Genomic DNA, 26270 nt, shown 5'->3' on the forward strand with positions numbered 1-26270 from the left:
CTAGGTACCTAGGTAGTATGGTAGGGACCTTACTTTAACTGCCGAGATACACATCTATTACTAGGTACCTACCTAGTCAGAAGGCATAGCGCTCTCCTCGGCTTCATCGTATTCAGCATCCCTAAAGTTCCCCAAAGTTACAGTCAATAGTGATCGACCACTGTAAGATACTGTTTGGCACGCACGACCGAGTACAAACATGTTGAACAAGGCAAGATCGCTGTGCTCGCTCTCCCAGAACATAAGGCTGCCGTGTAACCAGCTAAGAATAGCTGAACACATGATTGCGCACCACAGACTCCCCACGCACTACTTGCCCAACACTTAACATTGAATCCATTAGAAATGATTATCATGGACTCATGGTGTAGTCATGACCCTACGACCACAAGCATACCCAGGTCAGAAATCAGAAATCAGATAGTATTCAGCCACTCATCCATTCACCAAGGGTATCGTTGAATGGAACGTCTCTTCGCTTAAAGGACGCACAACTTGACACTCGCCGGTTCTCACCAAAGTCAAACACGGGATGAGCGCCTCCAGCCCGAGTTACTGCATGGTGGCGATACTCTGTCACGTTGTTTCTATTGGGCAACATCAACACTTCAAGCGCCGTCAAATACGAACGCGGCGTGGAGCGAGGCCGTTTCCAGCTGCTTGCATGAACCATTGATTTCGTATGGATCGCTTGTTCAATCAGGTAATACCATTGCGAGCACTTTGGTATGCTCATGTGCCCACCAACAAAATGTGATGTTCCAAGTCTGGCAAGTCTAACGCGCCCATTGGTGACGGCACACTACAGTCACTATAATATAGTACTGGTCGAGTCAGTGATTGCGGCACTGAGCCAACTCGCAGGATTGCACTCTAGTCTACGAGATGGTTGGCTCACATCCGTGTTTTTGACTGTACAAAGTCAAGAGTGTGGTCGAATTAACGTGAGCTTCAGCTTGTAAGGAGACTGACTGGCTAGATCGTACCCGCCGAAAATGGCACGATGGATATACAGATCCATTGATAGGTGTATGTCTGTACACTCTATGGAAATGATAGGCAACGTCTGAAGGAGTCTTTTTGGTTGACGGTTGACGAAGTCCAATCGATGTCCGAGATGGGCCTCGCCCCCCACAAGTGCCTGGACTTAGTTATAACCTTACGCCACTACGGATAACCGATAAAGCAACAACGGACGACCAACAAGGTCCAGAGTCCCTGGAGTCAAACTGCGACAGGCTTTGCGGGGAAGCGATACATGCCGGGAATTTTGCAGCGATCGCCGACCACTGCCTAAGTGAGGTACCCAGGCACGCCAGGCATGCCCAGCACTCGCAGTCCCTAACTTAGGCTCTGTAGGCATCCTGCAGGGTCAAACCGATGGTTCCAATGCATCTAGAGCAAGCATGAAACACATGCACATCCTTTAGAAATGTACCCCTGAACCAGGGACAGACCCTTTTCTCCTGCATCAGCCAGTCAATTGACTGCAGCACCACTAACTTAGGTAGTTTTCAGAGGTCCTGTTGTCGGCTTGTAATCCTTTTGACTTGTCCGCCATCAGCTGGGATCATGGTGACTCTGCAGCTGAGAACCTGCGACCGGCCTGCAACCTGCGTTTGTTCTGACTTCCAACAAAGGATCAGCTAGAGATGTTTTTCAGCCTCAAAAACTAGGATGCTCAAGTTTCACAGGTTCGGAAGCCATGCATCCCGTGTGGTTCAGCCTGGATCATCACAACTCTCACCATCGAAATCAGTGTCTTGGCATGCGACAAACATCTCATTCCCCGCCACAAAGTTGACACTTTTGACACTTTCACACACAGTTGGCTACCGGACAAGGCTGGCCATGCACACAAAAAGGGGCTCCAGATATGTATCGAATTATCACCGACCACTCATCACTCACCATTTACCAGTCATGCATGTCCTTAATGTCGATATGTTGAAACAAGCGCTGCTCCTGCCGCTCTCTCCCCTCCTGCAGGTACCCTATCGTGCTTCTGCCTGGTGGCCTTTTCCCTGCCGTTGGTGACCATGAGGCTGTGTACCTGTATTGTGTTATTTCCGTAAGGTATGGTATGTAAGACCGTCAGAACATCAGAACATGAGAACTTGAATACAGCATCGACAAAGTGATACTCTGTATAACCTACAGCCGAGGAGAACTATCACCGCAGCCTTTGATGATCCTCCTACAGATCCAGCCTGATGTCTATAGCATCTTGACACTTCACCTATGCGAGGCTGTCCCACCACAATATCCTCGACATACCATCTACAAAGCTCCGGCATAACATGCCTTGATGAAGTCGTCCCTTCCTTGTATCTCACAATATGCCTGGACATTCTTCATGCGGCCTCCTTCAACTTGTGCCATAAATTATCAAAGAGAAAAAAGATCATACGCAGATTTCATCTCGCGTACCTGAATAATGATCAGGCTGACTAATGTTCATCTAAACATCTTGGGCGTGGGACAATTGCCCACCTTAATATTACTGAGGGGTAATTGTCTCAGGGCCAATAATGGAGGACATGCCTATATTCTGTACGGTCGATTTACTGTAGGTCTCTCCGGTTGTACCCAAGCCGCGTACCTAGGTAGGTACCTAGGGACCCCCCCTCGCCCCTCGGTCTCCCCTCATCCCTGTGCTTGATTAGCCATGCCACGCCTTGGAGCAAATGAATCTTGGGGTTCTCATCGATGGATTTGTAACCAGCGAGCACCTCATTGTGGGGTCAAATGTCTCATTGAGTAATATCATAGGTCGATTCCTCTCTTTATTCAATCCACTGGTCGACAACATGGTCCGATGCCGTTGTCTTGATTACTATCGATATTGACCTGCTACTCATTTAAAACGACGAGTATCGCCTCTACCAGCTCACAATCTCTCATTCGAAACACCCGAATCCACTACCGACCGTCACATCTACCACAATACCAGAATCTTCCATAGGTACCAGCTGGCGATATCAATATGGCATCACAAAAAGCCTGGGCCGTCGTAATCGGAGTTGGACCTGGCACGTGAGTGTAGACTGGTTCACCCTCTCGATCAGTGCCTTGTCTGACAATAAAACAGAGGTGCCAGCGTTGCTCGCCGCTTCGCCAAAAGCTACTCGGTGGCGCTACTTGCCAGAAAGCCTGAGAACTATGAAGCTCTTGTCCAAGAGATCAATAATGCCGGCGGCAAGGCCATCGGCGTCAGTACGGATGCCTCGAGCGCTCAGAGTGTCAAGGCTGCCTTTGACGCCATCAACAAAGCTCGGGGGACTGAGCCTCTTGCGGCCGCCATCTTCAACGTCGGTGGCTCTTTTATTCGCAAACCCTTCTTGGAACTTTCGCCCGAAGAATTTGAGTCTGGATGGGAAGCCAATGGGTATGTATATCCAACCAAAGGCTCATGCAATAGCCTCAGCTTCAGCTAGCTCGACGCGTCTCAGACGATAGAACTGACATCTATCTTAGCCGTGGAGGTTTCTTGTTCTCTCAAGCCGTTCTACCTCTTCTCCTTGATGCTGTCGACAAGGTTGAACACCCCCCGACTTTGATTTTCACTTCAGCAACCGCCGGACTGAAGGGTTCCGCACATTGTGCGTCTTTTGCCGCTGGCAAGTTTGCTCTGAGAGCTCTATACCAATCTCTGGCCCGGGAATTTGGTCCTAAGGGCATTCATGTGGCTCATGCCATCATTGACGGCGTCATCGACATTGAACGAACCAAACACTACAAGTTTGACCATCCAGACGCCAAGATCTCCGCCGACGCGGTAAGTCTGCATTATCTTTCAGCATATACCTGATCTGGAGCGTCCGACACTGATGCCTCTTGTGATAGATTGCCGATTCGTACTGGCACTTGCATACTCAACCACGTACCACCTTTACCAACGAGATTGATATCCGGCCCTACATCGAAAAATGGTAAACAATCTCCCATTTCGGGCATATATATTGCAATATGAAACCCCTCACCTGTCTAACTCACCATCCAATGAGCCCATTACACTGTGCATGTTTCTCTCCAGGCCATCATGTCAGAAGCCAGAACCTGCCACAACACAATACAGCAGCCATGTCCCCTTTAACGGTCTTGTGTGATGTTAATCAGGATAGGATGTGTCGAAGTTGCAAACTGGAAAGACCATATCATGTTTCATTTGTCAAGGAAGGTGCAATCAGCAAGGAGGGAGCTCTTGGCGTTGGCAGCTCAACTGCACCCATGCTTCCCTCTCTCTCCGTCTCTCTATCATCTTCTCGTGCCCCATTTGACCTTGTCGCGAAAATTGAAATCCTAGTCATCTTGTCCAATTAGACGAGAGCTTTGGAACATGGCCTGTGAACCTACAATATTTCCGTCAATGACCTTTCACGACATCTTCATGACGGTCAAACAGTACGGCAATACTTTGTCCGCTAGGGTCCGGACAATAATGACGTGGCCAATACTCGAACTTGGTCCGAGGTCTGTACATCTCAATCCACAATCACCAACTGGGTTACAAGAGGATCCTATCCTCCACCTCACTGCAACGCCGGCACTTGGTCTATCCGACCATCCCCACGTTGCAAAGGATCCGGGGGAGCCGCTCTTGAATTCCCCAACTTCGAATTGAATTGTATATCCGATCACCATTCGCTAATCGAGTTTAGAGTACCCGCTCAAAGCTTGTCTCTGGTCAAGCAACGCCACTTCGCAGATGCCGATCCTCCCGCTACCCTTGATTATACTCACTCCTTCTCCATGTCATCCCACCCATTACCCACCCTGAGAATTTGCATAAACCATGCTTAGATTAGCCTCGTCGTCATCAATGTGGTCACTGTGGTCGCAGTCCACTTCAATGACCCACGTACTCCTGGCTTCGTCGCCGTGTCACGCTGCTCAAACACCGCATCATTCGTGGGTGGCACTGCCTTCCTAAGTCCGGTGCTATCATGGAGCCAACTGAAATAGAGAGACTCGATTACCGAGCAAGGGCAATGCGGGAGACCGTGGAGAGTATGTGTTTCCTGCATAAAAGAACCGCAAGGAGCCCCCGGATTTTATCGAAATAATTTTCTCTCCAGAAAGCCTTCCCCAGAATTCAGTCGCTCCAGATATTCCTAAGTATTCAGGTTGCGATCAACGAAAAACTAGTCGAGTAACCATGTCAAACCCTGGACATTCTAGCTCCCTAGCGAGACAGCACACACATGACATCGAGATAGGCATTTCAGATGCCCTTCAGCGTCATGTCACCCGACACGTCGTACAGCCCAAGCCAGTCTCGCAACGAAAACTGAACTTTGAGCACAAGAGACCTCGCATTCTTCGAGAGATGATGGCCGAAGCAACAGGCGTCTTCTTCTACGTTTTTGCTGGCATTGGTTCCGTTGCATCCTTCACACTTGCGACAACGAGTGATGCAGGTAGAGCACTTGGTGTCCCTGTATTTGGCTCTCTCTTCCAAATCGGATGGGCTTTCGCAATGGGCATCGCCTTCGCCATTATCACTTGTGGCCCAACTTCTGGAGGTCACTTCAATCCAGCCATCACTATCTGTCTCTGGCTCTGGCAAGGCTTTCCGTTGAGAAAGGTTCCCCATTACATCTTTTCCCAGATATTCGGCGCTTTCATGGCTGGCCTGATGCTCATGGGATGCTACTGGCCTCAAATTCAAGCGGCAAAAGCAATCGACCTGGAAATGCATGGTACCGCTGTCTATAACGGTGGCGTGGCTAGCATCCTCTGCCCCTTTCCCAACCCAGACCAGACCAACCAAGGGTTTCTCTTCTTCCAGGAATTCTTCGTGGACTCATACATTGGCATCGTCATATGGGCATGTCTTGACCCCGCGAATCCCTTTGTCAGTCCCCAGTCTGTACCTCTAGTCATCGGCATCGCCTATGCCACGATGGTCTGGGGCTTCGCCGGTAACACTATCTCCACCAACCTCGCCCGTGATCTCGGCACTCGTATTGTGGCTGCTATCTTCTTCGGCCGCGAAGCCTTCACCTTCAGTAACAGTTACAGCTGGATATCCATCCTGGTCAACGTTCCGGCTACAATTTTCGCCACAGGGTACTACGAGTTCCTTATGAGAGATAGTTTGCAAAAGATTCACGCCGGACATGCCGAGCACGCGCAAGGTGAGGAAGGCTTGCAGAAGCATCTGAGTAGGGTCACAGGCGACGATATCACCCAGAATGGCGTTGAGAATGGGCTGGCCAACCAGGGTTATATGAATGCTGCAGATGGGGTCACTAAGAAACAATTTTGAAACTAGGAGCAGGACAGTGTTTAGCTGTTGGAATAGTTGATAGTTGAATATATGAGCCTTGATCAACCTGTCAGACGATATAAGCACCAACGAGGATGAAAGCACAATTCTGCCATAGCGTTGTTGAATGTCTCTCGCCATCTAAATAAATCGTTAATATCGAGCCTATACTCAACCTTGGGACGATCACTCGGGAGATTGAGAAACCACTTACCAAATCCCGGAATTCAGAGGAGCATGTCCTTATTTACAGTCTGCCGGCGAGTCAGCTCAGACCCTTGATTCCCAGAGGAACAAGGGCCGTTTGGAGCATGAGTAAAGTTAATCTGCGCCAGTCATTTACCCCGAGCTACCACGAAACAAGAGGTAGACAGGGTGATAATCTGGCAGAGGGGAAGAACAGGGCATGAGGGGACAACACGAGCGGTAGCCAACACTCGCCGAGATCTGGAGTGCATCACAGAAATTGGCCGTCTTATCACGTGGCGAACAACGAAAGAGGGAAGACTAAACCCATAGACCATAGGAGCTCCATGTTGTGAAATGTTCTTGTTTCATTGGGAGGCAAGATCGAGGTGCAAACGTCGGGTATGTTTGGCGTTGCTCTATCAACCATCGCCATTGTATGTCATCTTTCCGTGGAAAACCCCCAGTGGTCGCAAAAACCCGTTTGGAAAATGCTGTCAATCATCGCCTCGCTTTTTTTTGTCGGGATCAAAAGTAAGCCTTTCCTCACTCTCTCACTCTCTGAACACAGAACAGAACGTTTCGACCATCCTCAGCCTTTTCAAGATGACTTGGCCTTGACGGCTTCACGGCCCTTTCCAATTCTCTCGAGGATCTTTTCCCGATCCTTGTCGATCTTGAGCTTGGTCACAACGACCTTGCTGGGGTGGATACCGAGGGGGACGGATTGACCGTTGGACTTCTCGCGGGAGACTCGCTCGATTTGGACGAGGAACTTCAATCGGTAGACGGATGTGACCTTGCCCTCACGGCCCTTGTTGGCTCCTCGCACGATGGTGACTTCGTCGTCTTTTCGGATGGGGATGCTGCGGACCTGAAGTTTTTAAACCATGTTAGAGACGGATATTTTTTGTCATTGTTGTCGGAACTCAAGATCGAATGTGAGGGCTAGAAGATCTAGGAAGATCCCCCCAGATATTCAACAGACGGAAGGAGGAGGATATCGCCATACATTGTGCTTTTCTCGCAGTTCCTTGCTCAAAGGGGCACTGAGGATTGTTCGTCGGACGCTGGATGGGGCACCGAAGTGTGCTTTGCGAGACTTGCGCCTCGATGAAGCCAGACCTATTCCTGACACATTAGCAAACCTGTGCCGTGAAGGGTGTCCCATCGATTCAGATTAGAGTGTACCTGAGTTGATTTTCGTCATTGTGGTGGTGTGGCTTGAAGATGTTGGTCGACGACTCAAACTGTCCAGTTGTCGCAGTTTGATCTCGAAATGTGTGAGAAGAGGGCGAGTGGGAAAGTGCGCCAAGAATTTCACTCGTGACCTCGCCTTTTCCAATTGGCTTGGCCTACAGTGGGGCAAGGCGAAAAATTACTATGTGATACTTCTCCGTAATAGTTACACTATTGATTCTGTGCTTCGCAGATTGTTGTATGCGGCGGACCATTCGACGCCTGATATGCATGAACCTTGGACTGCGCGCGTTGTCTTCGCGTAGATCATGATCATTCTGTAAAGTCTGTAGCAGACCAGACCGGATAGGCCTTCCCTTCTGAATCAGATCGGCATGATCATCCGTACCTTCCTCTGTCTCGATCAAGAAGCCTACTTTCAATGACAAAGGGCGACGATTGTGCGCCGGTGAGACCAATGCGCCGACCACCGAGGTGATGGAGCCGCACCCGCAGCTTCAAAGGAGAAGAATACCTCTCTGGGAGTCATGTCGAATTCTTCTATGGGACATTACAGACAGTACTACGATTCGCAAAACCACAATTCGACAGCCGACCCCAACACACAAAAGGCTACAAACCAGTCCTATAACGGCTACGGCCAGTATCCTAACAATGACCGGTCGCAGTATGCGCCACCAAGTCTGGCATGGAACACCAGCCTCCAACAAACTTATGGAAACGCTCCACGTCAAGACACACGTCAGATCGATTCGTGGCAGAATAATACCACTCAGAACTCGGGGTTTGATGGCCAGAGGCATGTGACAGACTATGCGCAGCACCCTGCATCAGGATCCAATGGCCCTCCCTACCAGTACTCTATGAACTCCAACACATCCACCTCCCAGAATACCCAGGGTCTGAACAATCTCGCCTATGTCTCTGTGCATGATACCGGGGCCCAACAGAGAAACGGCCACGGTGCGCAACAATCCAGTGTGTCCACAGTATCTTCTACACCCTCGATGGTAAATGAGGCACACAGGATTAAGTCTCCATCTTTCCCATCGCAGCCACAACCTCATTCCCGTTCTCAGTCGCAATCAGTCTACAACTCAAATGTGGGACCAGGCACTCACTCCTCATATCAAGAGTCACACCCAACCAACACTCAGCCTTCATCGTCTGCAGCCGCAACCGCTTTAGCAGGTGCCGTCAGTCGTTGCTATCCGCAAGCATCAAATCAGATCGGTCAAGCTTCAATGTCTCCTACCGGGAATCCTTCAAGGCCTGCGACTCAGAATACCATTAGTCGGACGGCTTCGCCACATTTCCATGCCTCGTCCTCGATTACTCAGACACAAGCGCCACCAGTTCCTTGCCAATCTGTACCCAACAGTACACATGTCCGTAGTTTGCCCAAACCTCAGATTGAAGAATCTGCGCCCGTGCAAAACAAGAGACGAAAAACAAGCCATGCAAATACTGAACAGGTGCTGCCTGTCAACAGTATTTCTAACCTTGTGACACGAAATGTCGAAAACGAACCTCCTGCAGCGCTGTATTCCATGGCTGGTGATAATGCTAATGACATGCCCAATTATATAGACCCGACACAGGTCTTCAACCCCTACCACAAAGAACATGAGCGCCGCCGGAGAGAAGCAGCTCAAGCAGAGGCCGAGGCAGAAGCAAGACGAAGAGCGGACGCAGAGGTCGCAGAGAAACGTAGATTGGAGGCAGAAGCTGAGAGTCGGAGACTTGCTGCTGAAGCTGAGAGACTGCATACTGCAGGAGAACAGGCGACGAGACAGCGGGAGAACGCAGCAACTCCTCTTTCAGGTGTTCGAAAAACAGCTCCCTTGCCCAAACAGCAACAAGCAGTTGACAATCCAACGACAAATCCTACTACAGATCAGGTTGAAGCAGACATGGCAGCCGAAATGAAGGCGATGATGGAGAAGATGAAGGTCTTCCGCAGTAAAGATCCGGCCATGTTTCAAAAATTATGGGATGATATGCGCAAGCCTGGCCAGCAAGGAGCAGCCACTTCTACCGGACCGACGCAGTCTCCATCGCCGCATCTGAATCAATCCACAGCTGTCCAGGCGCCACAGATCACACAGTCTCAGCACGCACCTCTTTCTCAAACGAAACAGCAATCAACGGGGTTAACCCATCAAGACTCGGTGCTCAGTCCTCAAAAGCCATCAGCCACAGCGACAACACAACAACAGTCTGCCAAATCGAACTCTCAAACCCCCAACAGGCACCGAGTTGTTGTCGAGAATAACCCGGAAGGCCTGCCTGACTTGGGACGCTTCCCTGCAGAGCGCCGCAATCGGTATGGCAGGTCTTCGAAGCAGAATGAGGCCAGCGCTGCTTCAGTACCACCAGCCCCGGCGAGCAACACTATTGTACAGTCAACCCCAAGCCAGGCGCCTAGTGAGGCTTACCCCGGAGAAGTGGCGGCATCGCTACCCCAATCAATCTCATCAACAGCTGCTACTGTTCATCAAGCGGCCTCAAGTCAAGTTTCTGCTCGTCCGAAGTCACCGTTAGTCAATAGGCCTAGCGGTAACACTGTCTGGCCTGAGGAAAAGAGAAATGCTCTTGCTGACGCGGCTGTGTCTCTTCTCAAAGGCTTGCCAGGCAATGCGAATATCGAACTTGCAAGCTCCGAGGTTCATGCAATGCTCGAGAAAAATCCTAGCTACATTGAGCTGTGCATACTTCTCGAAAGTAAAGGATTGAGGTTTCATCGAGGGCACTTTGCTCGACAGTTGCTGAACAGTGTACCTTATTTGAACGCACCTACACCACCCAAGGCTTCTGAGACAGCGCAACAGCAACAGCAACCTCAGCCATCGCCCTTGCCTTCGCAATCTCTCACACAACCGCCTCCTGCAGCTCTACGAACCCCAACACCACATCAACCAACGGCAATCACAGGTGCTGTAGGTCCTCATATGACACCCAGTGGCAATACAGCAAGCACAAACTTTCCAGCAGTTACGCCCCTTCAATTCCCAACCTCTAATAGCGTGGTCATGTCTGTGAAGCATGAAAAACCATACAACAGGCCTTCAAAGATACAAAAATCCATTCCGTCTCGACCAGAACCACCGCCGGGATCAAAAGAAGCAATGGCCAGGAAACAAGATTTTTCAGAATTGATTGATCTCACAGCGCTAGGCGACAATGATGATTATGTCATGTCGAGCAGTCACTCACCACCCAGACAGCCATCCCCCGAACCAGACTCGCTCCGAGGTTATAACCAGCAGACGATGTCAACACCAAGCGGCCCAGCACGATTTCCCGCCTGGGAAGCGTTTGCTTCAAACGAGCGAATAATATTCTCTCAACCAGTGAGTGTCCAGCAACCTCAGCACCTCATGGGTCTTCCGAAGCCGCCGCAAGGTCCTCGTCCGCCTACCAAGAACCTAGCCAAACCACTCAATCATGCAGAAGGACTGGCCAAGACTTACTATGATCCCAAGACTGTGGCTCGGGACATCCTCATTGCATCAGGCCGACATCCAACAGAGCGACCGTTGAATGCGCATATGGCTGGCCTGTTGAACCGTCACATCAGCATTGACTCTGATCTGTCGACTTTCGATTGGGATGCTGTCGATCCTGGAGGACCTCCAGCTCCCCAGGTCGAGTATACCGAAATGACGATGGGATCGCCTCAACGATCGATCAAACCTGATGCCAGATTCAATGATAATCACGTGACGAGGGGAGGTGACATGCATGCGCCAAGACTGGATAATCGTGACCGCGACTTTGCGTCGCGATCTCCTCCACCTGCGGCGGCCTTCCTCCCAATTCCACGAAATGTCCAATCTGTCATTCACAGTGGCCCCAGTCGTAATGGCATGACAAAGGCGTCAGAGCGCAGCCATGTGACCGATCGGGTGCAGGCGCCCGACCTACACCATCGACCATACTCTCTCGTTGCCGCGATAGGGAGAGCAGTACAGTCACTGACCGGACAAAGTAGACCGACTCCAGCTCCTATTCCTCCTGCGCAACTTCACACGCGAGAACGCAGTAGCAGAAGATCTTCGTCGAATTTAGTCAAAAGCCCGACCCCCGCATCTCGACCTCCTTCTGCTCCCGCCGCCGAACCTAACGAGATGGCCAGTGTTGTCCCGGTTAAGAGACGGGGTCGGCCGCCTGGTTCTAAAAGCAAGAACATGTCTGTGGCCGACATGCAACATGCAGCAAAACAAGTCATGACCGTGGAGGTTCCATCTGTAGCGGCCGCCAATACCCCAGTATTCAAGTGCCGTTGGAAAGGATGTCGAGCCGAGTTGCACAATCGCGTCACCCTACGACAGCACATTATCAAAGTCCACCAGGACCAAGAAGATACTCGGCGCGAAGAGGATGAGGAGACCGAATATCTCTGTTGGTGGAAAAAATGTAAACACCTCACACAATTTGACGACGGAATGGTGGCACCCTCAAAAACATTCGTAAGCCCTGCGTTGTGGTTGAAGCACATTGAGGACGATCACATTTACCCGTTGACGCTCAAGTATGGAGATGGCCCCTCGAGCACACACATCGGTAAGCAGACCAAGCCGCTATTTGATCTCTCGCGATTTCGTTATGACGCTTCGATTGGCCGAACAGATACTAGAACATTTTCTTACTTAGATCCCCAGACCTTACTCGCTGATAAGACGAGATACCTATCGGACGAACAAGGAAGACTTGCAACCCCCTCTGTGTCGGAAGAGTCGCAAGCAGATTTAGAGCCGGATACAATAACACTACTCAGTGTCGATCATGATGAAACAGACCGTCAGGCCCATCGCAGCTTTATGAAAGCCCATCATCGTCAGAAATACACGCCCAAATCGGCCGCAGAAGAGATGCTTCGTGCCCTGGAGGTTCATAAAGTCAAAACAAGTGGTATCGAGACCGACGGCGCCGTCCTAGCCACCGAGGCGAGGAGAGCGAGGTTCATACACAATCCTGGTATCGCTATGGTTGTGGACGAGGAGGATTAAAAAGAAGTATTTTCGGCCTCGGTGGAAGACGACAAATGTAGTGAGGCAGTACAAAGCCCTCAACGTCAGACGACGGAGATGGCAAAAGGAAATGAAGCGAACGGAAGCAGCCTTTCGAGAGCTCGAGTCGAAGACGTCAATAAACAACGACATCACATGGCACATTTGAATGTAGCTGTCAACAAATGAAAGCACGATAGCATTTGCCAACTAAGATGACTGATAACACTAGATGGACCGTACAAGGTTGGGCAACCTCCGGGTTCCATGCTTGGAAATCCATCAATTTCAGATCAGATTCAAATTACCATCGTGAAGTGATATTCTCGTGGCTATGAATCGGTTGACTTTCGTGGTAGATAAATCGAAGGGCTTTAGCCGATGGAGATTCAGGTACTCCGCCGAGACGTCGTAGACGTTGCTTGGAGTATCAATCCTTAGAACCGCCCACTAGGCTCATATCGATGCTTGTGACAATGGTTTTTTTCCCTTTGAAAGTAGGATCGCTCTCCGAGTGGATTCCAAGGCGAAGAAGTCGAAACCATCTTCACTCAACCGTGTGTTCAATCATAATATGAGAGAAGACTTCCTCCTCATTCGAACAGGGGTGCGAAAAGACGTGGACGTTGGGCGATCTGCAAAAAGAAGTCTTTACTCCCCGAGGTCACTCAGAAAGTCATTGCGACCACCTCTTCCTCTCATCACCTCTTCTCAACCCCCGGCGCACCACCCACCACCGCAACAACAGGTTTTGTGGCACCAACGCCTTGGCTTTCGGATTGTAGATCGCTCGATAATTCGTCTTCAACTGCGTTGACTTCGAGGAAATGGTAGAAGACGATCAGTAACATGGCGGCGCTGCCGAGGAATACGGCCAGCGAGTATAATTGGGCATCTGTTATCATGGTGATGTTGAGGTGAATGTGAATGTGGATGTGAAGGTGATGTAGGTGGGCTTGGAGATTCGGATGGATGGCTCAAGATGTCTGTCTGCCTGCCTGTCTGTCTTTCTAGCAGCTTGCTCCTTTCGGAGGTTGAGAGAACTAGACTGAACAAATCGAGGGGGTGGAGAGATGGATGGATTTCGGGGGAGAAAGAAAGGAAAGGTAAGCTAGGTCGAATGGGACTAGTTGTCCGCACTTTCAGACGTCTCTTGCGAAGGATAAGTGTGTTGTGTTTGAAAGAGTGTGTAGTGAAAGCTACGGGTGGATGTATGGTAAGTCATGCATCAGTATTGGAAGGATAGTGTCCGTAAGGTGTACTCGTATGCTGGAGGTTTCCTTGCGGACACAGGGCTGTCTCCTATTGGCGGAAGGAATGCGACCAGATGTTAGGGATGACGCGGAGAAACTGTATAGTTTGCCGTAATTGAATAGTGACGAGCTTAGAGACTTGATATGCAGAATGAAACATATATCAAATATGTATATTAACACAATAGTATGTATCAAGATATCCCTACTTCGTCTCAAGACTGGATACAACCGTGTCCTAATGTCGAACAAGATTGCTTTTTATTTCAGTTCCGCAGCCGCCTCGTTCAACTCTTCCACTTTCCCCTCAAGCACACACCCAATCGCCCTCTCCAATACAATGACAAACTCGGCCTGAACCTGAGTTTCTTCTTCTTCACCAGACAGTTCATTCTGTAATCCTTTGGAATCTGACCCAGCCAAACCCATATCACCCACCAATTTCCAATCAACCTCCCTTTCAATTGCACTCTGCAAATCATCTGCATCCTTGACAGGTACACCAATCTGACGCAAGGCATCTAGTGCCTTATCATCGGCAAAAGGCCACAATGCATCCCCCCAGCCGTCGACACATTGGATTCGACGACAGAAGATCTCTCCGCCCACGACACCCAGACCAGGAACCGTTGATTTGATATGCTGCACCACTCCCTGCGACCCGGACTCATTGGCTTCCTCGGACAGAGCATACATGGTCTCCGAATCCGAATATGCCTGCCCCGTTTCGTAGATATACTTTGCCGTCTTCTGGCGATGTTGGGTCCGCGCGGTTTCGAGTGCTTCCCATACACGCTGCTCGCCGGCTTGGACCACGGCGTCTGCGCTGCAGAGTTCGAATGGTTCATTCAACAGTGTCCGAATCGATCGCATTCCTAGGACATGGCTCAGTGGTTTGGAGAGTAAGTGTGCGCATATCAAATGTTCAAATGCAGTTAACGATGTTGGAGATGATCGAGAGTAGGATTTGTATTTGCCCGACGATTTCCCGGCTTCTAATTCCTCGTCTGGAAAACAATATGGTAATGATTTGCCGGAGAGAAGGAAATTGAGGAGTTGCTTGGGTGTGGCTTTGGAAGAGGAAGTAGAGGCTGAATCCTTTCCCTGTTCATCATCACCACTCTTCTCTTGTCGTTGCGACTTGGTCGAATGCTCTTGGGAGACATTCGTCGGTGCCTCCTTTCTCTTCTGACCAGCGTGAGGGTCATTTTCTTTGTCGTTATTGTCCTCTTCGGGCTCTTCGACGGCTTCGTGATTGTTGTCTGCTTCACCGTTCTGTTCTGCTTTTCGATCCGAGTCTTCGGATTTGCCGTGCGACGATGTCATCTTTCTTTGTGGTTTGCTGTGTCTTTTCTTTCCTCAGAGATTATCCCTTTCTTCTTTCTTTTACAGTGGTGCCCAGGTCGAAAATGTGTCAATTTTTCTCAACACACTCGTCTTAGATGGATGCAACGTTAGCGACAGGTAGTCAAGGTCGCCGATCTATTTGTATCTCATTTCTTTTCCCTTTTTTCCCTTTTTGGGAAACATGGTGTCATCATGATGCTCTTGTTTTGGTGCCTGAGTGTCTGAGTACCGTCGCGGGTCAGGGGTATCCATCCAAAGTCATGACGTACATGCCTGGGGAACCCTTTCCATGTCAATCTCCACTCTTAGAAGAGATCGATCGACTCCTTGAGTACTCGATAGGCCGTTCGACTAGATCTTGAGGGTAAAGGGCCGTCTCGTAATGTATGTTTGTGGAGGTATTGTTGTAGTATTGTGCTATACCATTACAAAAGATGGGAGGCCCTTTCTGCCTGACTTCCTATGACACTCCCCATCATAAGTCTTGCTATTAAAAGAATGCCACCGGAGACATCATGATCGCCATCTCTCAGGCTTCATTACTTGGGTACGCTACCTGATCAATCGTACCAAACTCCTCCTTGACTGTCTGCACACTGACAAAACGACTGAGAAGAGTCGCAGTGCCAGACTTGTCATTGGTGCCACTATCTCGACTGCCACCGAATGGCTGTTGGGCAACCACACTGCCGGTACATTTTGTGTTCAGGTACAACATCCCAGCCGAATGTCGAAGTGCAGATTGAGCCTCGCGACTTGCGATGGGGTCACGGGCAAAGATTGAACCCGTCAGGGCGTATGTAGATGTCGAGTCGAGCAGCCGTAGAGTCTCTGACCATTCCGCGTCTGGGAACACATACACTGCGAAAAGCGGTCCAAATAGCTCACGTTTCATCAAGTCATGCCGCGGATCAGATGTCCGATATATCGTTGGATGCACAAAATACCCCTCTGAATCGTCGACCTTGCCTCCTGTGACAAGCTCGAGTTGAGAATCAGTCTTAGCTTGCTTGATCACATCTGCCAGCCGGTCAAAGGCTCGTTGGTGAATCACTGGGTTGATAAAATTGTCGAATTGCTCTGGCTGGCCTACGCGGAGCTTCGAGGTTTCTTCGACAAGAACTCGCTTGAACTCAGGCCAGGCAGATTCCGCAACGTATACCCTGCTACATGCGGAGCATTTCTGGCCCTGGTATTCAAAAGCGGCACGGATCGTGTTGAGCGCAGCGTTGCGGATGTCGGCTGATGAGTGAACCACATGAAAGTTCTTTCCACCAGTCTCACCCACCACGCGAGGGTATGAATTGAAAGTGCCTGCTGCCGTAGCCTTACCCACTTTCCCGAGAATCTCCTTGAATACTGCAGTCGAGCCAATATATGACAAACCAGAGAACTCGGCTCTCGACAGCACAGTATCTGTGATCTGAGCAGCATCGCCTGGGACGAACTGAATAACGTCTGGAGGAAGTCCAGCTTCAATTAGTATCTTGTGCAAAACCCAGGCGGAGTGGAGAGCTGAGGGTGATGGTTTCCAGATTACAACATTGCCCATGAGAGCTGCTGGCCCTACTAAGGAAGCCGCCAATGCGGTGAAGTTGAAAGGTGCGATGGCATATACAAAACCTTCCAGAGATCGATATTCAAGCTTGTTCCACGTTCCGGGTGTGTGAATTGTGGGTTGCTGAGAAAATAGATCAAAAGCCTGCTGAATGTAAAAGCGGAAAAAGTCCACTGTCTCACAAGCTGCATCGATCTCGGCTTGATACACATTCTTGCCTTGACCGAGCATCGTGGCAGCATTGAGCGTTGCGCGGTATTTACCGGTGATTAGTTCGCAAGCTCGAAGAAATATTGCAGCCCGGTCTTCAAATGGCATCGCTTCCCATGCCGGTTTGGCTTTTAGAGCCGCATCGATACACTTGTTGACGTCTGAAACAGAAGCAGGGGCATATTCGGCCACAATTTCTCGATACTTTGAGGGGTTTGGTTGAGATTCGGTCAAGTTTGAATTGATCTGGATGTTTGTTTAGTCTGAAAGGGTCTCTGCAGCGGCACAAGGGGGAAGAATTCAGTTCAAGTTGCTGCACGCTAGGAACACTAACCTCGACACCTCCAGAAACCAGGGGGATCTTAGCGGGTAGGCTTGCTCGAAGAGCCTTCAATGCATCCAAGATCTCACTCCGCTCAGGGGAGCCCTTGGCATATAACCTCTATCGTCCCTGTCAATGATGCCCGCTCTAGAAGGGAATTCACACGCGCGAATTTACTCACCACAGGCTCATTCTCAAATGATGGAGGGTTCCAATGTGACAATGATCGAGAGGATTTGATGGCTGCAGGCCGTAGCCGGAACAGAACAGCAGCGTTATGTCTTGGTGAGATTGCGAAACCCAACCTCTGTGCTGACTGAAGACTCATGGCTTTTCACTCTGATGTTAAGGTCTGCAATACGGAGACAGCGACGAGTTGATATCGGGAAAACAGAATTCACGACATGATTGATATCTGCTCTCATCCCTTACCAGTTGATAGACCCTGGGGTCTCCAATCTTACCAAATAACTGTCTATCGTCCCGGCGAGACGATAGCAGCTCCGCCTTTTGTCATCGTCAGATTGGATGCCCGTATCTTTCCAACTAAGTCTCGCATGCGACATCATGAGCAGGCAATACTGCAGGGATCTGAGAATGCATCGGTAAGTCATGCCGAACATGCGGAGAAGGGCGTCCCATTGCACTTGGTTGAACAAGGGAGCCGATAAGGTAAGTCATTTCTTGAGCGGTAAACATGATTGGGAGCTTTCTCTGATGGTCACGGCGCCTAGATTAGGCATGCCACGGAGTTGGAGCATAGGTCTGAGGCGTGAGAGAAACATCTCAACAGTCTGATCAAGTAAACAAGAAGTCATATGAACATTGGTCATTGATCGCATGTGGACGTGAGGTTGATATGAAAAGTTCATTAGGAAGGTATTCCGGCGGACTTCACGTGATATCGATCTTGGCATCTCAACCACATCGTCGACGTGAAGTCGAGGTTCTCCTATAGAGATATCATAACACAAATATCATGCTTCTTCATTCATCATTTATATCATGTCGTCTTGAACAGCATCCTTCTCTTCAACTCCTTTCTCAACTCGACCATACCATCCTTCAGCCTCTCAGCCGCACTAGCATTTTCCACTGCCCGACGCATGAGGAAATTCAACACCTCGGTAACGGATCCCCAACAGAGACACTTGTAAGCCAGTGGAGCTGTACGAAGCTTGAGCTCATACGATTCCTCTCCCTTGTGCTCGCTCGCATCCCGCGAAATGTCCTCATACTGTTGTACAAGATCACAACTGATGTCGTCCGCCATCCCCTGAAGTTGCCCGTACTGAATCGGCGGCACTTGTCGGCCTGCTTGAACGAGCTCGGTGACCAGAGATGTGGCCATACGGACGGAGTCCTTGTTATGCCCTGCGAGAAAGAGCCGTAGATCAGGGAATTCGGAGGCGGTAAACCCCGGAAACAACACACCCTGTCCAGTCTCTTTCCTGAGTAGGTCCCTGGCAATGCCGTTATAGGACTCATCTGTTTGCTCTTTTGTATCCCATATCCTGTCACGCATTTCACTTGCAATATATGCGCCACGGACCTGCTTGATACCCAGAGTCCAGCCCTCTTCGCTGGCATATTGCAAAAAGCGTCCGACTGTCTGACGTGAGGATTTAAGGTAGGTTTGGATAGTCGTCCAAACCAAGGCCTGATGGTTTCGATTGTATTTTCTCATCAGATTCAGCGTCCAGGTATCGATTGTTGGTTGAAAAATCTGCTGCTCTGCGTCGATCCAGATCTGGCTTTTCTGTGATGCCGCTTGCGTACATAATGCATCCATAGCCTGGCGCAATTGTTCTGGTGGTTCGGCTCCCGAAGCAAGGCACTTGCTGACATTAGGACCGGCGCCTGTGAACCTAGTGCGCGCACGGTTGGTTAGTCCTGCCATATTCAGTGTTGTGGGAAGACCCTTGACAGGCCGATGTTGATGCCTACTTGATGTTCATGTAGTCGTTGGCACCGATCATGGCCAATGTGGCTCGATTGCCCTCGAACCATTGAGCGATATGCTCGTCTTGCTGAGTCGGAGAATCTGACTCGATTGGGCCTTTTGACTGTGCGGAAGAAGCGTCCCTCGCATCCACCACAATCTCTCGACCATACCCAAGGATCACCCCGGCATAGCCCGCTGCTTTGATCTCGGTGATAGTCTTCTTCACTTCTGAGACGGTTGCCCCAGCACAGAAATGGTCGTATACCAGTGCACGGATGACGCCTCGTACGATTGGGTTTCGGTCGGGATTCAACAAGGGTGATTTGGATTGAATAATGATATTCATCGCCCCCATCAAGACTCGAAGCAGCCGAACAGATGTGAAGCAGTAGCCAAGAAACAGGGAGCGGAGGAGACTGACGGTTGAGAGACGTGACAGGGGAGACAGCCTGACATGACGGCTATCGCTTGTGGTGACCGATGGAGGTGTTGTTATGGCCGATTGGTGAAAATCTGCGGATGTTGATGTCGATGTTGTCGCAGTTGTCGTTGTCGATGCTGATCTCGTCCAGACGATGCTTCTAGATGCGATCTTCTGACAGGACACATGCCAATTGTTCTGAACACTACCATCTCGTGGCAGCCGCCCAGATCCAAACGACGTCCCCGTTGGTAGCAAGCGTATCGTCCTGGACGCAACACGCAACCAATAACGATTATGCATGACGAGAAGAGTTCGAGTCTGAAAGGAAACCAATAGGATTCGTAAGAATCAAGATAATGAGAAACCACAGCAAGACATGCTACAAGATGCCTGTCTCCTAATGAATTGATTATCAGATAACAAGTCCTTTTGTCCTTATCAAGAAGTAGAAAAGTCACAAAACTACTACCGAAGACTAAATAATGTAATAGACGATCGTCAAAGGGTACCTACAAAGGTAAGCAGACAAGTACCTAGGTAGGTAGTCGAAGTACTGATTAGATATTACAAGCTGAACCCAGCATGGACGGACGACATGGCATATTCAGTCCAACAAATCCCCTTGTCCCAAGTTCGGTAGATTGATGTTATGATAAGCCTTGGCCCCTCCATCCCTCCCTCTTACAGACTCAGATCTAGTGGGTCATGGAGTACAACGATCTTCAGTAGGGCAATTCTATTCGTCACAAGTACTTGGAACACACGGGTGTCGGAGACCGATAGCCGAATGCGTGGGCGCTGAGGTCCGATGGTGGGCATTCAACACAAGACCAGGTCCGGGGGGAGGGGAAGGGTTTTTGATTGAGGAGACGAGATAGGTGAAGATGATATGTGTAAATCTATAATCCAACACGTATAGAAGATGAGATGGGTGGGTACCGGCCAGTAGATCATAATATCACTCCTTTCCACTCTGATGCTATTCAACCAGTGAAAAGAGTCATGAATTCGCGGCTGGCAAGTCTAGATTATCATTTCAAAAAGGTCTCGTAAATATCCAAAAGTCTCCATGTTTTCCCTGATCCTGGTACGCTCCTCGGGAAATGTGTTCCCAGATATCCTAGTGACACAAAAATGCATGGCAATGATACCTCAACCCTATCCTGTGAATAGATCGCAAGGATAATATGTCGTAATAATGCAGTCGAGAAATCAATCTCCTTCAATTCTCATTCTCTCTTCGGGCCCACCATTTGTCCTCCTTTCTCTTCTTCATCCTGGAACACCAACGTCCTTCGCTTGCTGGATCATCATTGCCAGTAGCGCCTTTTCTTCATTTGTAAAGTCCCGCCGATATTCGGGTTCCGCAGTCAAGCAGCACATGTTGCTTTCCTCCAACTGCCATGCTCCAGGGTCTCGGATGTCATGAGGTTCGATCAGATAGTGTTCAAATGTGCCAAACTTCTTCTTTTTCTTGTCCGCAAATTTGTTCTCCATCAGCCAACCATTGAACCACAGTGGTTTGCCGTCCAGATCCAGATGGAGTAATTGTGGTGCACAGATGGTATACGCCACAGGCTCTTCCGTGGTCTCATCAGGCTCCTCGTCGATTTCCTCCCATTCATTGTCTCCATCCACGTCGCCCTCGGCTTTATCGTCAGTACTGACTTCGCCGTCTTGGCTCTGATTCTGGCCCTCCTCACCTGGAGGAGGTGGTGGTGCCGGTTTCTTTTTGGGTTTCTTCTTCTGTTTTTGCGGAGGAGGCGGTGGGGGTGGATGTTCATTCTTGTCTTTTCGCTTGCCATCGAGAGAATCCCTGGCTTCGGCAGTACCCATAATACCGGCGTCACCTTGATGGAATGCATAATCTTGATCACCTACGAGTTCCCATCCGAGCCAAAAAGTCTCTTTGTCACCTGAGATACATGTTAAATTGGACGCAAAACTTCACGGTAGAGATGGGTTGTTGGCTCACCATAAACCATATCGTAGACACCAACTCTTCCCTCCTCCTTGTTCCCGTCACGATCGGGACCATTCATACGTGTAACAAGCAGAAGGGCAATAAAATGTCGCCATTTGTCAACAACGATGACGCCTGATTCTTGCTGGTGACCACTGTCACCGGTCCAGAAACGACTCTGCTTGACCTGCCTCGAGATTGGCTTAGGGAGGATCTGCTGGAGCCAGCGCTTCTTGTTCTCTGGCATAATAAGCCGATCTCTGAAGAACAACGCACCCGTCTTTTGATACTGGGGTTCTTCGAAGAGCGAGGCAGGATTCTTGAAGAAGAGACTGTCGGCATCAATAAAGACGACCTCGCGGAAGCTAGAAAATAGGATGGCGAACGGCTTGGCAGCCCAACCAGCCAATTTCCATCCTTCGTCGTTCACCATCTGCGCAATATCACGGGTGATGACGCCATCTAGCGCCTCCAGGTCTTGTCGATAGTCTTCACTCAAATCTGAGTCACCGAGATACATGACCTCAATGGGCAGGTCGCATCCCAGTTTCCTAAACGTGGGAATTGTGGTGAGCAGGAAAGGCGCCTGGGCGTCACCAGCGGTCAAAACGATGCCTCGACCGCCTTGGCGGAAATGCGAATGAAGAGTCATATGATCTGGGAAGTACGGGGCGGTCCATGGAAAGAGCAGCTGGCCGAATTTGACAAGAAAGTATCGATATGCTTCGTAGGAGTGGACGGTGGCAGCGAGTTCACCTTCAGCGAGATCCTGGGCGTCGGAGGAATGGGAGTTGTAGCGAAGATACTGGATCACGTCGTCGCGAACGTAGGCGCCGCCATCTTCATCAAAGGACAAATGAAGATCCTCCCAAGCCTCGAAATACTTTTTGTATTCTCGGACACGCAGACCCATCTCACGAAGTTTCTCCTTTCCAGTGCCTTCGACATGACGCAGTAAATCTCGACCTTCCATTTCTCCAGGCATCAGGTCGATGACACGGCGGAGTGATTTTTCGAACTTGGCACGTTGAGCGAAGGTAACCGAGTCGTCGGAGAGGGCATGTTTGGCTCCGTTGAAGGCTTGCTGAGGCTTTGACCCAGCCCCCTCTCGGGGTGGGACGATGTCATCCTCGTCGACCTCAACCACAGATGGAGCTTTGGGTTGGTTGAGAGAGTTCTCCGGTGGAGGTGCTTTGAAGGGGATTTTGTCGGCTGATTGTCCTCCATTGACATCCGGTGATGCAGGCGCTTGAGGGCCACCTTGCTGATGAGGAGCGTTTGCGATGGGGTTGGTGTGGATTAAATCTGAGCCTTCGTGGATGGAAGCGTCTTGGGGGATGCCTCCAAAAGTGGCGTGATCAGCGTGATCAGTGAACGAAGGTGCTGGGTCTGAGTCGCCAGAATATAGATAGTAAATCAGAGGAATGCAAATCAAAAACACGAGCAGAAGGGCAACTTGTCGTGGCCTCAATGCACGCCTGGAGGGACCTGGATACGGGAGACCTGGTAATGATCGGCCCTCCTTGAGTGGTGCATTTCGTGGAGTAAACATGCCTCCGGGCAGCGACATTAATAAGTCAAGGCAGGATTAGGATTGTAGTACGAGTCTCCAACCGGTTGGACAATGGCGAAATTCAAGACCCCTTGTTGGACGTCGAATTCATTGGATGGCGTGGGGTTGGAGGTTTGGTAACGCGTTTCCGACGCGACTAAGTAACGAGCGAAATGACGGGGTATAGTGGAGAGAACCCAACGTTGTCGATATCGGTCTCAATTGTCTGGCACGGCCAATTCAATATGACACGGACAGGTCGCGCAAGACAGCGCAATTCAAAAATAAATCCAAAAAGCACAGAAAAGGGAGATGGAAGTGAACGTTGGAAGAAAGTTGGTGTGAAGGGAGGTCAAGGGTTTCTTTGAGTTAAGGGAGGAGCCACTGTGGAATTTTCTTGAGTCCAGCAAAGGCAAGTGCCAGAATTCAGCGAAGTGGAGAGGATGCGAGATGCAGAATTGCGCCAAAATTGGAAGCGAGGGGCAAATAAAAGTTGGGAACTTGGGGAGGAAAGGCGCTGGGGACATATTCGGGGACTCGGGACCACGGGCTCCAGGGCACCACGGGGCCAGGCAAGTACGAGGGTTGGTTCTTGCCTCCGCCCAATCCTCCTGGTCTTTTTTGAGTTTAGCCTTGCCGGCTGACATTCCCCTTTTGACACATTTCAAGTGACGCCTCATGGTCAATTCTAGGCAGCGATCACCTGAGAATTTACAGAGTACGAGGTTGCGAATCGCCTCTACTCACCATGTTCTCCTACTGCATCCTGTACATTCTCATGTCCCCTTGCTGAATCATTTTTTCTTCTCTCTGCATTGTTGTAATCTCTCCTCTTCGGTAGTATCGAACCCTAAGCAATGACATGGTGGCGCTCATGTCCTGCATTACTTGCCCTGTGCTTCGTCGGTTTTCTTGGGCAAAGCTTCGCTCCACTTCGCTCCCCTCACGCTTAACCAAGGATTTCGGGTAAAGGCTATTCTCATTCCACAAATAGATTCACTAGGCAAAATACTGTCTAATGCCTTCGGGGCATGTTAATCAACGTTTCATTAACACAAACTTGATCAATCCAACCACATGGATTGGGTCGTGGTCGACATGGCATCAGTTGTCATAGTCTCATCGCTGCCATCTACCCCTCGAGATTGCAGGGCCAAGGGATCCCCTGAGAACACAAGTCTTGGACCAGTAAAGTGACACCTGTCGCCCGCCATACCTAGGATACCCAAGACATTGCTTTACGATGTTATATGTCCTCGTATACATACCCATCTGACCCCCATGTTCGTATTCTCGATGAGCAACGACACGATGACACGTGATATATACACGTGATCATGCCATTCTCTGCTTGGGGATTTTGGGAATAAAGACCCAAACACCCAGGCAGACTACCAGGGCTGCCAGAACGATAGGTTGCAAGACTTTGACGCCCGCGGCGTTGGCGATGGCACCCACAGCAAAGGGCAAGACGCACGCACCACTGGCTCCAAACGCTGCTGCAAATCCCACCGCGGCCACGTGCAGGTTCTTGGGCAATAACTTGGTCATGGCCACAATGGCCGCGGGGAAAAGTGGCCCAAGGAAGAAGCCCACAAAGCTGATCATGACAGCACTGACAAAGAAGTTGGGGATGAGCCAAAACATCAGTTGCAATGCCACGCTGCACACGAGGTAGACGGCGACCGCGTGCTTCTCTGTCTTGAACAGCCTCCCGGTCACGAAACCAAGGATCAGACGTCCCACCGTGATGCCCAGCCAGAATCCTGTCGACACCATTCCAGAGGCAAATGGTGCACCTTTACGGACATTGAGCATGAACACCACGATCCAGCCTCCAATACTGACCTCGACGCCCACGTAGACCAGGAGGAATACTGATGCGAGCAGCGTGATTTTGTTCTTGACGGCTTCGGCTGTCTTGCTCTTGGTGCCTTTGGCCCTTTTCCCAAATGGACTAATCTTTTTCCAAAAGCTCCGTGATTTCGCAGGTGAGCGTTCCTGGTTGTGACCTTCAATTGTCCAAGGATCGCTCTCGCTAGAGTTTATGTTCTCCACGGTATGTGGATGCTCGGCGTTGTAAGCCTTTGCATCAGCCTCCCAAAAAGCCGACACCAGGACAACCACTTCCAATGCCGCTGCACCGACCATGATGTAGTAGAACTTGTACCACTCCCACCCAGCCTGTGTGACGAGTGAGGTGGCCACGAGAGGTGAAATGGCGGCGCCGAGTCCATAGAATCCGTGCAGAAAGCCCAACACCTCGTTGGCGTTGGCCATGTCCCCAATCCAAGCATTCCTAGAGACGGATCAGTGTCAAGCACGGAAGAGAGACCCTCGTAGCACCTACCAGCCACTGTCACCCAAGCCATTCCCATAACCTGCAAGAATGAAAACAACAACCAATGCGGGATAAGGCGGATGGAGACAGATGGCAACTATGGTCATGTCAGATAAGTGACGTCGGGACGTTCCTACACGACATACCGTATGCTATCAAATGGGAACAACTCATGATGATGGCCACTCCTCTTTGCCCGTACACCGTGTGGATGTGATTGTTGGTCAAAGCAGCACATGAGTAACCAACGATAGGACTAAGGAAAACCAGAGAGATGACAGTATAGTTGATGTTGTAATATGTCTCTAAATATGGAATGAGGGGACCATATGCTGCATCGTTGGCTCCAAGGACAATGAAGGAATAAAAAGTGGCAAAACAACGCCATACATTGATGCGTGGTGAGTTCCATTTCTGTAGTTGTGGAACGGCAGTGGTAGGAGGTGGGAGGGCACCAGCAGATCTATCGTCCTTAACAACCTCGTGGAATTCTTTGTTTGAGCGGCTGCTTCGAAGCGTCCGCTCAGGGAGTTCGATGACCATGGTAGAGCTCCCTCCTGAAGCATTGTTGGACGCCATGAAGGGCAAGTATGCTGCTCGTGACTAGGCAAGTTCGCTGGATAGGTGTATCATTACTTCGATAGCGTGTAATATCTTTGTAGTATATTGGACTGCCCCGATCAATA

General features: G+C 50.1%; 10 protein-coding genes across 11 annotated transcripts; 3 read left to right on the top strand and 7 right to left on the bottom strand.

Moving 5' to 3' along the window:
* Positions 1 to 2986: 2986 nt before the first annotated feature.
* PV10_05000 (uncharacterized protein) lies at positions 2987 to 3936 on the top strand (the record flags this gene model as incomplete). Its single annotated transcript, XM_016369599.1, has 4 exons — positions 2987 to 3036; positions 3092 to 3388; positions 3478 to 3778; positions 3847 to 3936. The coding sequence occupies 4 exons, from the start codon at positions 2987 to 2989 to the stop codon at positions 3934 to 3936; spliced, it is 738 nt and encodes a 245-aa protein (XP_016225387.1).
* Positions 3937 to 5158: 1222 nt separating this feature from the next.
* PV10_05001 (uncharacterized protein) lies at positions 5159 to 6271 on the top strand (the record flags this gene model as incomplete). The annotated part of the gene is made up of 1 exon (XM_016369600.1): positions 5159 to 6271. The coding sequence occupies one exon, from the start codon at positions 5159 to 5161 to the stop codon at positions 6269 to 6271; it is 1113 nt and encodes a 370-aa protein (XP_016225388.1).
* A 534-nt stretch (positions 6272 to 6805) lies between these two features.
* On the bottom strand, positions 6806 to 7728 carry PV10_05002 (ribosomal protein L24). Its single transcript, XM_016369601.1, has 3 exons — positions 7649 to 7728; positions 7470 to 7582; positions 6806 to 7331 (listed from the first exon to the last, which is right to left on the bottom strand). The coding sequence occupies exons 1-3, from the start codon at positions 7665 to 7667 to the stop codon at positions 7059 to 7061; spliced, it is 405 nt and encodes a 134-aa protein (XP_016225389.1). The 5' UTR covers positions 7668 to 7728; the 3' UTR covers positions 6806 to 7058.
* Positions 7729 to 7987: 259 nt separating this feature from the next.
* Positions 7988 to 12919, top strand: PV10_05003. 2 transcript variants are annotated; one of them, XM_016369603.1, is made up of 2 exons: positions 7988 to 12223; positions 12314 to 12919. In XM_016369603.1, the coding sequence occupies exons 1-2, from the start codon at positions 8185 to 8187 to the stop codon at positions 12667 to 12669; spliced, it is 4395 nt and encodes a 1464-aa protein (XP_016225391.1). In that variant the 5' UTR covers positions 7988 to 8184; the 3' UTR covers positions 12670 to 12919. The 2 variants fall into 2 exon arrangements, with proteins under 2 accessions (XP_016225391.1, XP_016225390.1); XM_016369602.1 differs by having other exon boundaries at positions 7988 to 12919.
* PV10_05004 (uncharacterized protein) lies at positions 12796 to 13900 on the bottom strand. The gene has a single exon (XM_016369604.1). It carries the CDS (start codon positions 13572 to 13574, stop codon positions 13371 to 13373), a length of 204 nt encoding a protein of 67 aa, XP_016225392.1. The 5' UTR covers positions 13575 to 13900; the 3' UTR covers positions 12796 to 13370.
* Positions 13901 to 14183: 283 nt separating this feature from the next.
* PV10_05005 (uncharacterized protein) lies at positions 14184 to 15248 on the bottom strand (the record flags this gene model as incomplete). Its single annotated transcript, XM_016369605.1, has 1 exon — positions 14184 to 15248. The coding sequence occupies one exon, from the start codon at positions 15246 to 15248 to the stop codon at positions 14184 to 14186; it is 1065 nt and encodes a 354-aa protein (XP_016225393.1).
* Positions 15249 to 15666: 418 nt separating this feature from the next.
* On the bottom strand, positions 15667 to 17850 carry PV10_05006 (1-pyrroline-5-carboxylate dehydrogenase). Its single transcript, XM_016369606.1, has 3 exons — positions 17541 to 17850; positions 17372 to 17479; positions 15667 to 17283 (listed from the first exon to the last, which is right to left on the bottom strand). Exons 1-3 carry the CDS (start codon positions 17685 to 17687, stop codon positions 15799 to 15801), a joined length of 1740 nt encoding a protein of 579 aa, XP_016225394.1. The 5' UTR covers positions 17688 to 17850; the 3' UTR covers positions 15667 to 15798.
* A 512-nt stretch (positions 17851 to 18362) lies between these two features.
* Positions 18363 to 19659, bottom strand: PV10_05007 (uncharacterized protein; the record flags this gene model as incomplete). The annotated part of the gene is made up of 2 exons (XM_016369607.1): positions 18363 to 19227; positions 19307 to 19659. 2 exons carry the CDS (start codon positions 19657 to 19659, stop codon positions 18363 to 18365), a joined length of 1218 nt encoding a protein of 405 aa, XP_016225395.1.
* Positions 19660 to 20727: 1068 nt separating this feature from the next.
* Positions 20728 to 23590, bottom strand: PV10_05008 (uncharacterized protein). The gene is made up of 2 exons (XM_016369608.1): positions 21704 to 23590; positions 20728 to 21644 (listed from the first exon to the last, which is right to left on the bottom strand). Exons 1-2 carry the CDS (start codon positions 23259 to 23261, stop codon positions 21001 to 21003), a joined length of 2202 nt encoding a protein of 733 aa, XP_016225396.1. The 5' UTR covers positions 23262 to 23590; the 3' UTR covers positions 20728 to 21000.
* Positions 23591 to 24578: 988 nt separating this feature from the next.
* PV10_05009 (uncharacterized protein) lies at positions 24579 to 26163 on the bottom strand (the record flags this gene model as incomplete). The annotated part of the gene is made up of 3 exons (XM_016369609.1): positions 24579 to 25542; positions 25594 to 25681; positions 25731 to 26163. 3 exons carry the CDS (start codon positions 26161 to 26163, stop codon positions 24579 to 24581), a joined length of 1485 nt encoding a protein of 494 aa, XP_016225397.1.
* Positions 26164 to 26270: the final 107 nt, after the last annotated feature.

This window comes from Exophiala mesophila (assembly GCF_000836275.1).
Source record: "Exophiala mesophila strain CBS 40295 unplaced genomic scaffold supercont1.3, whole genome shotgun sequence".
Taxonomy (NCBI): domain Eukaryota; kingdom Fungi; phylum Ascomycota; class Eurotiomycetes; order Chaetothyriales; family Herpotrichiellaceae; genus Exophiala; species Exophiala mesophila.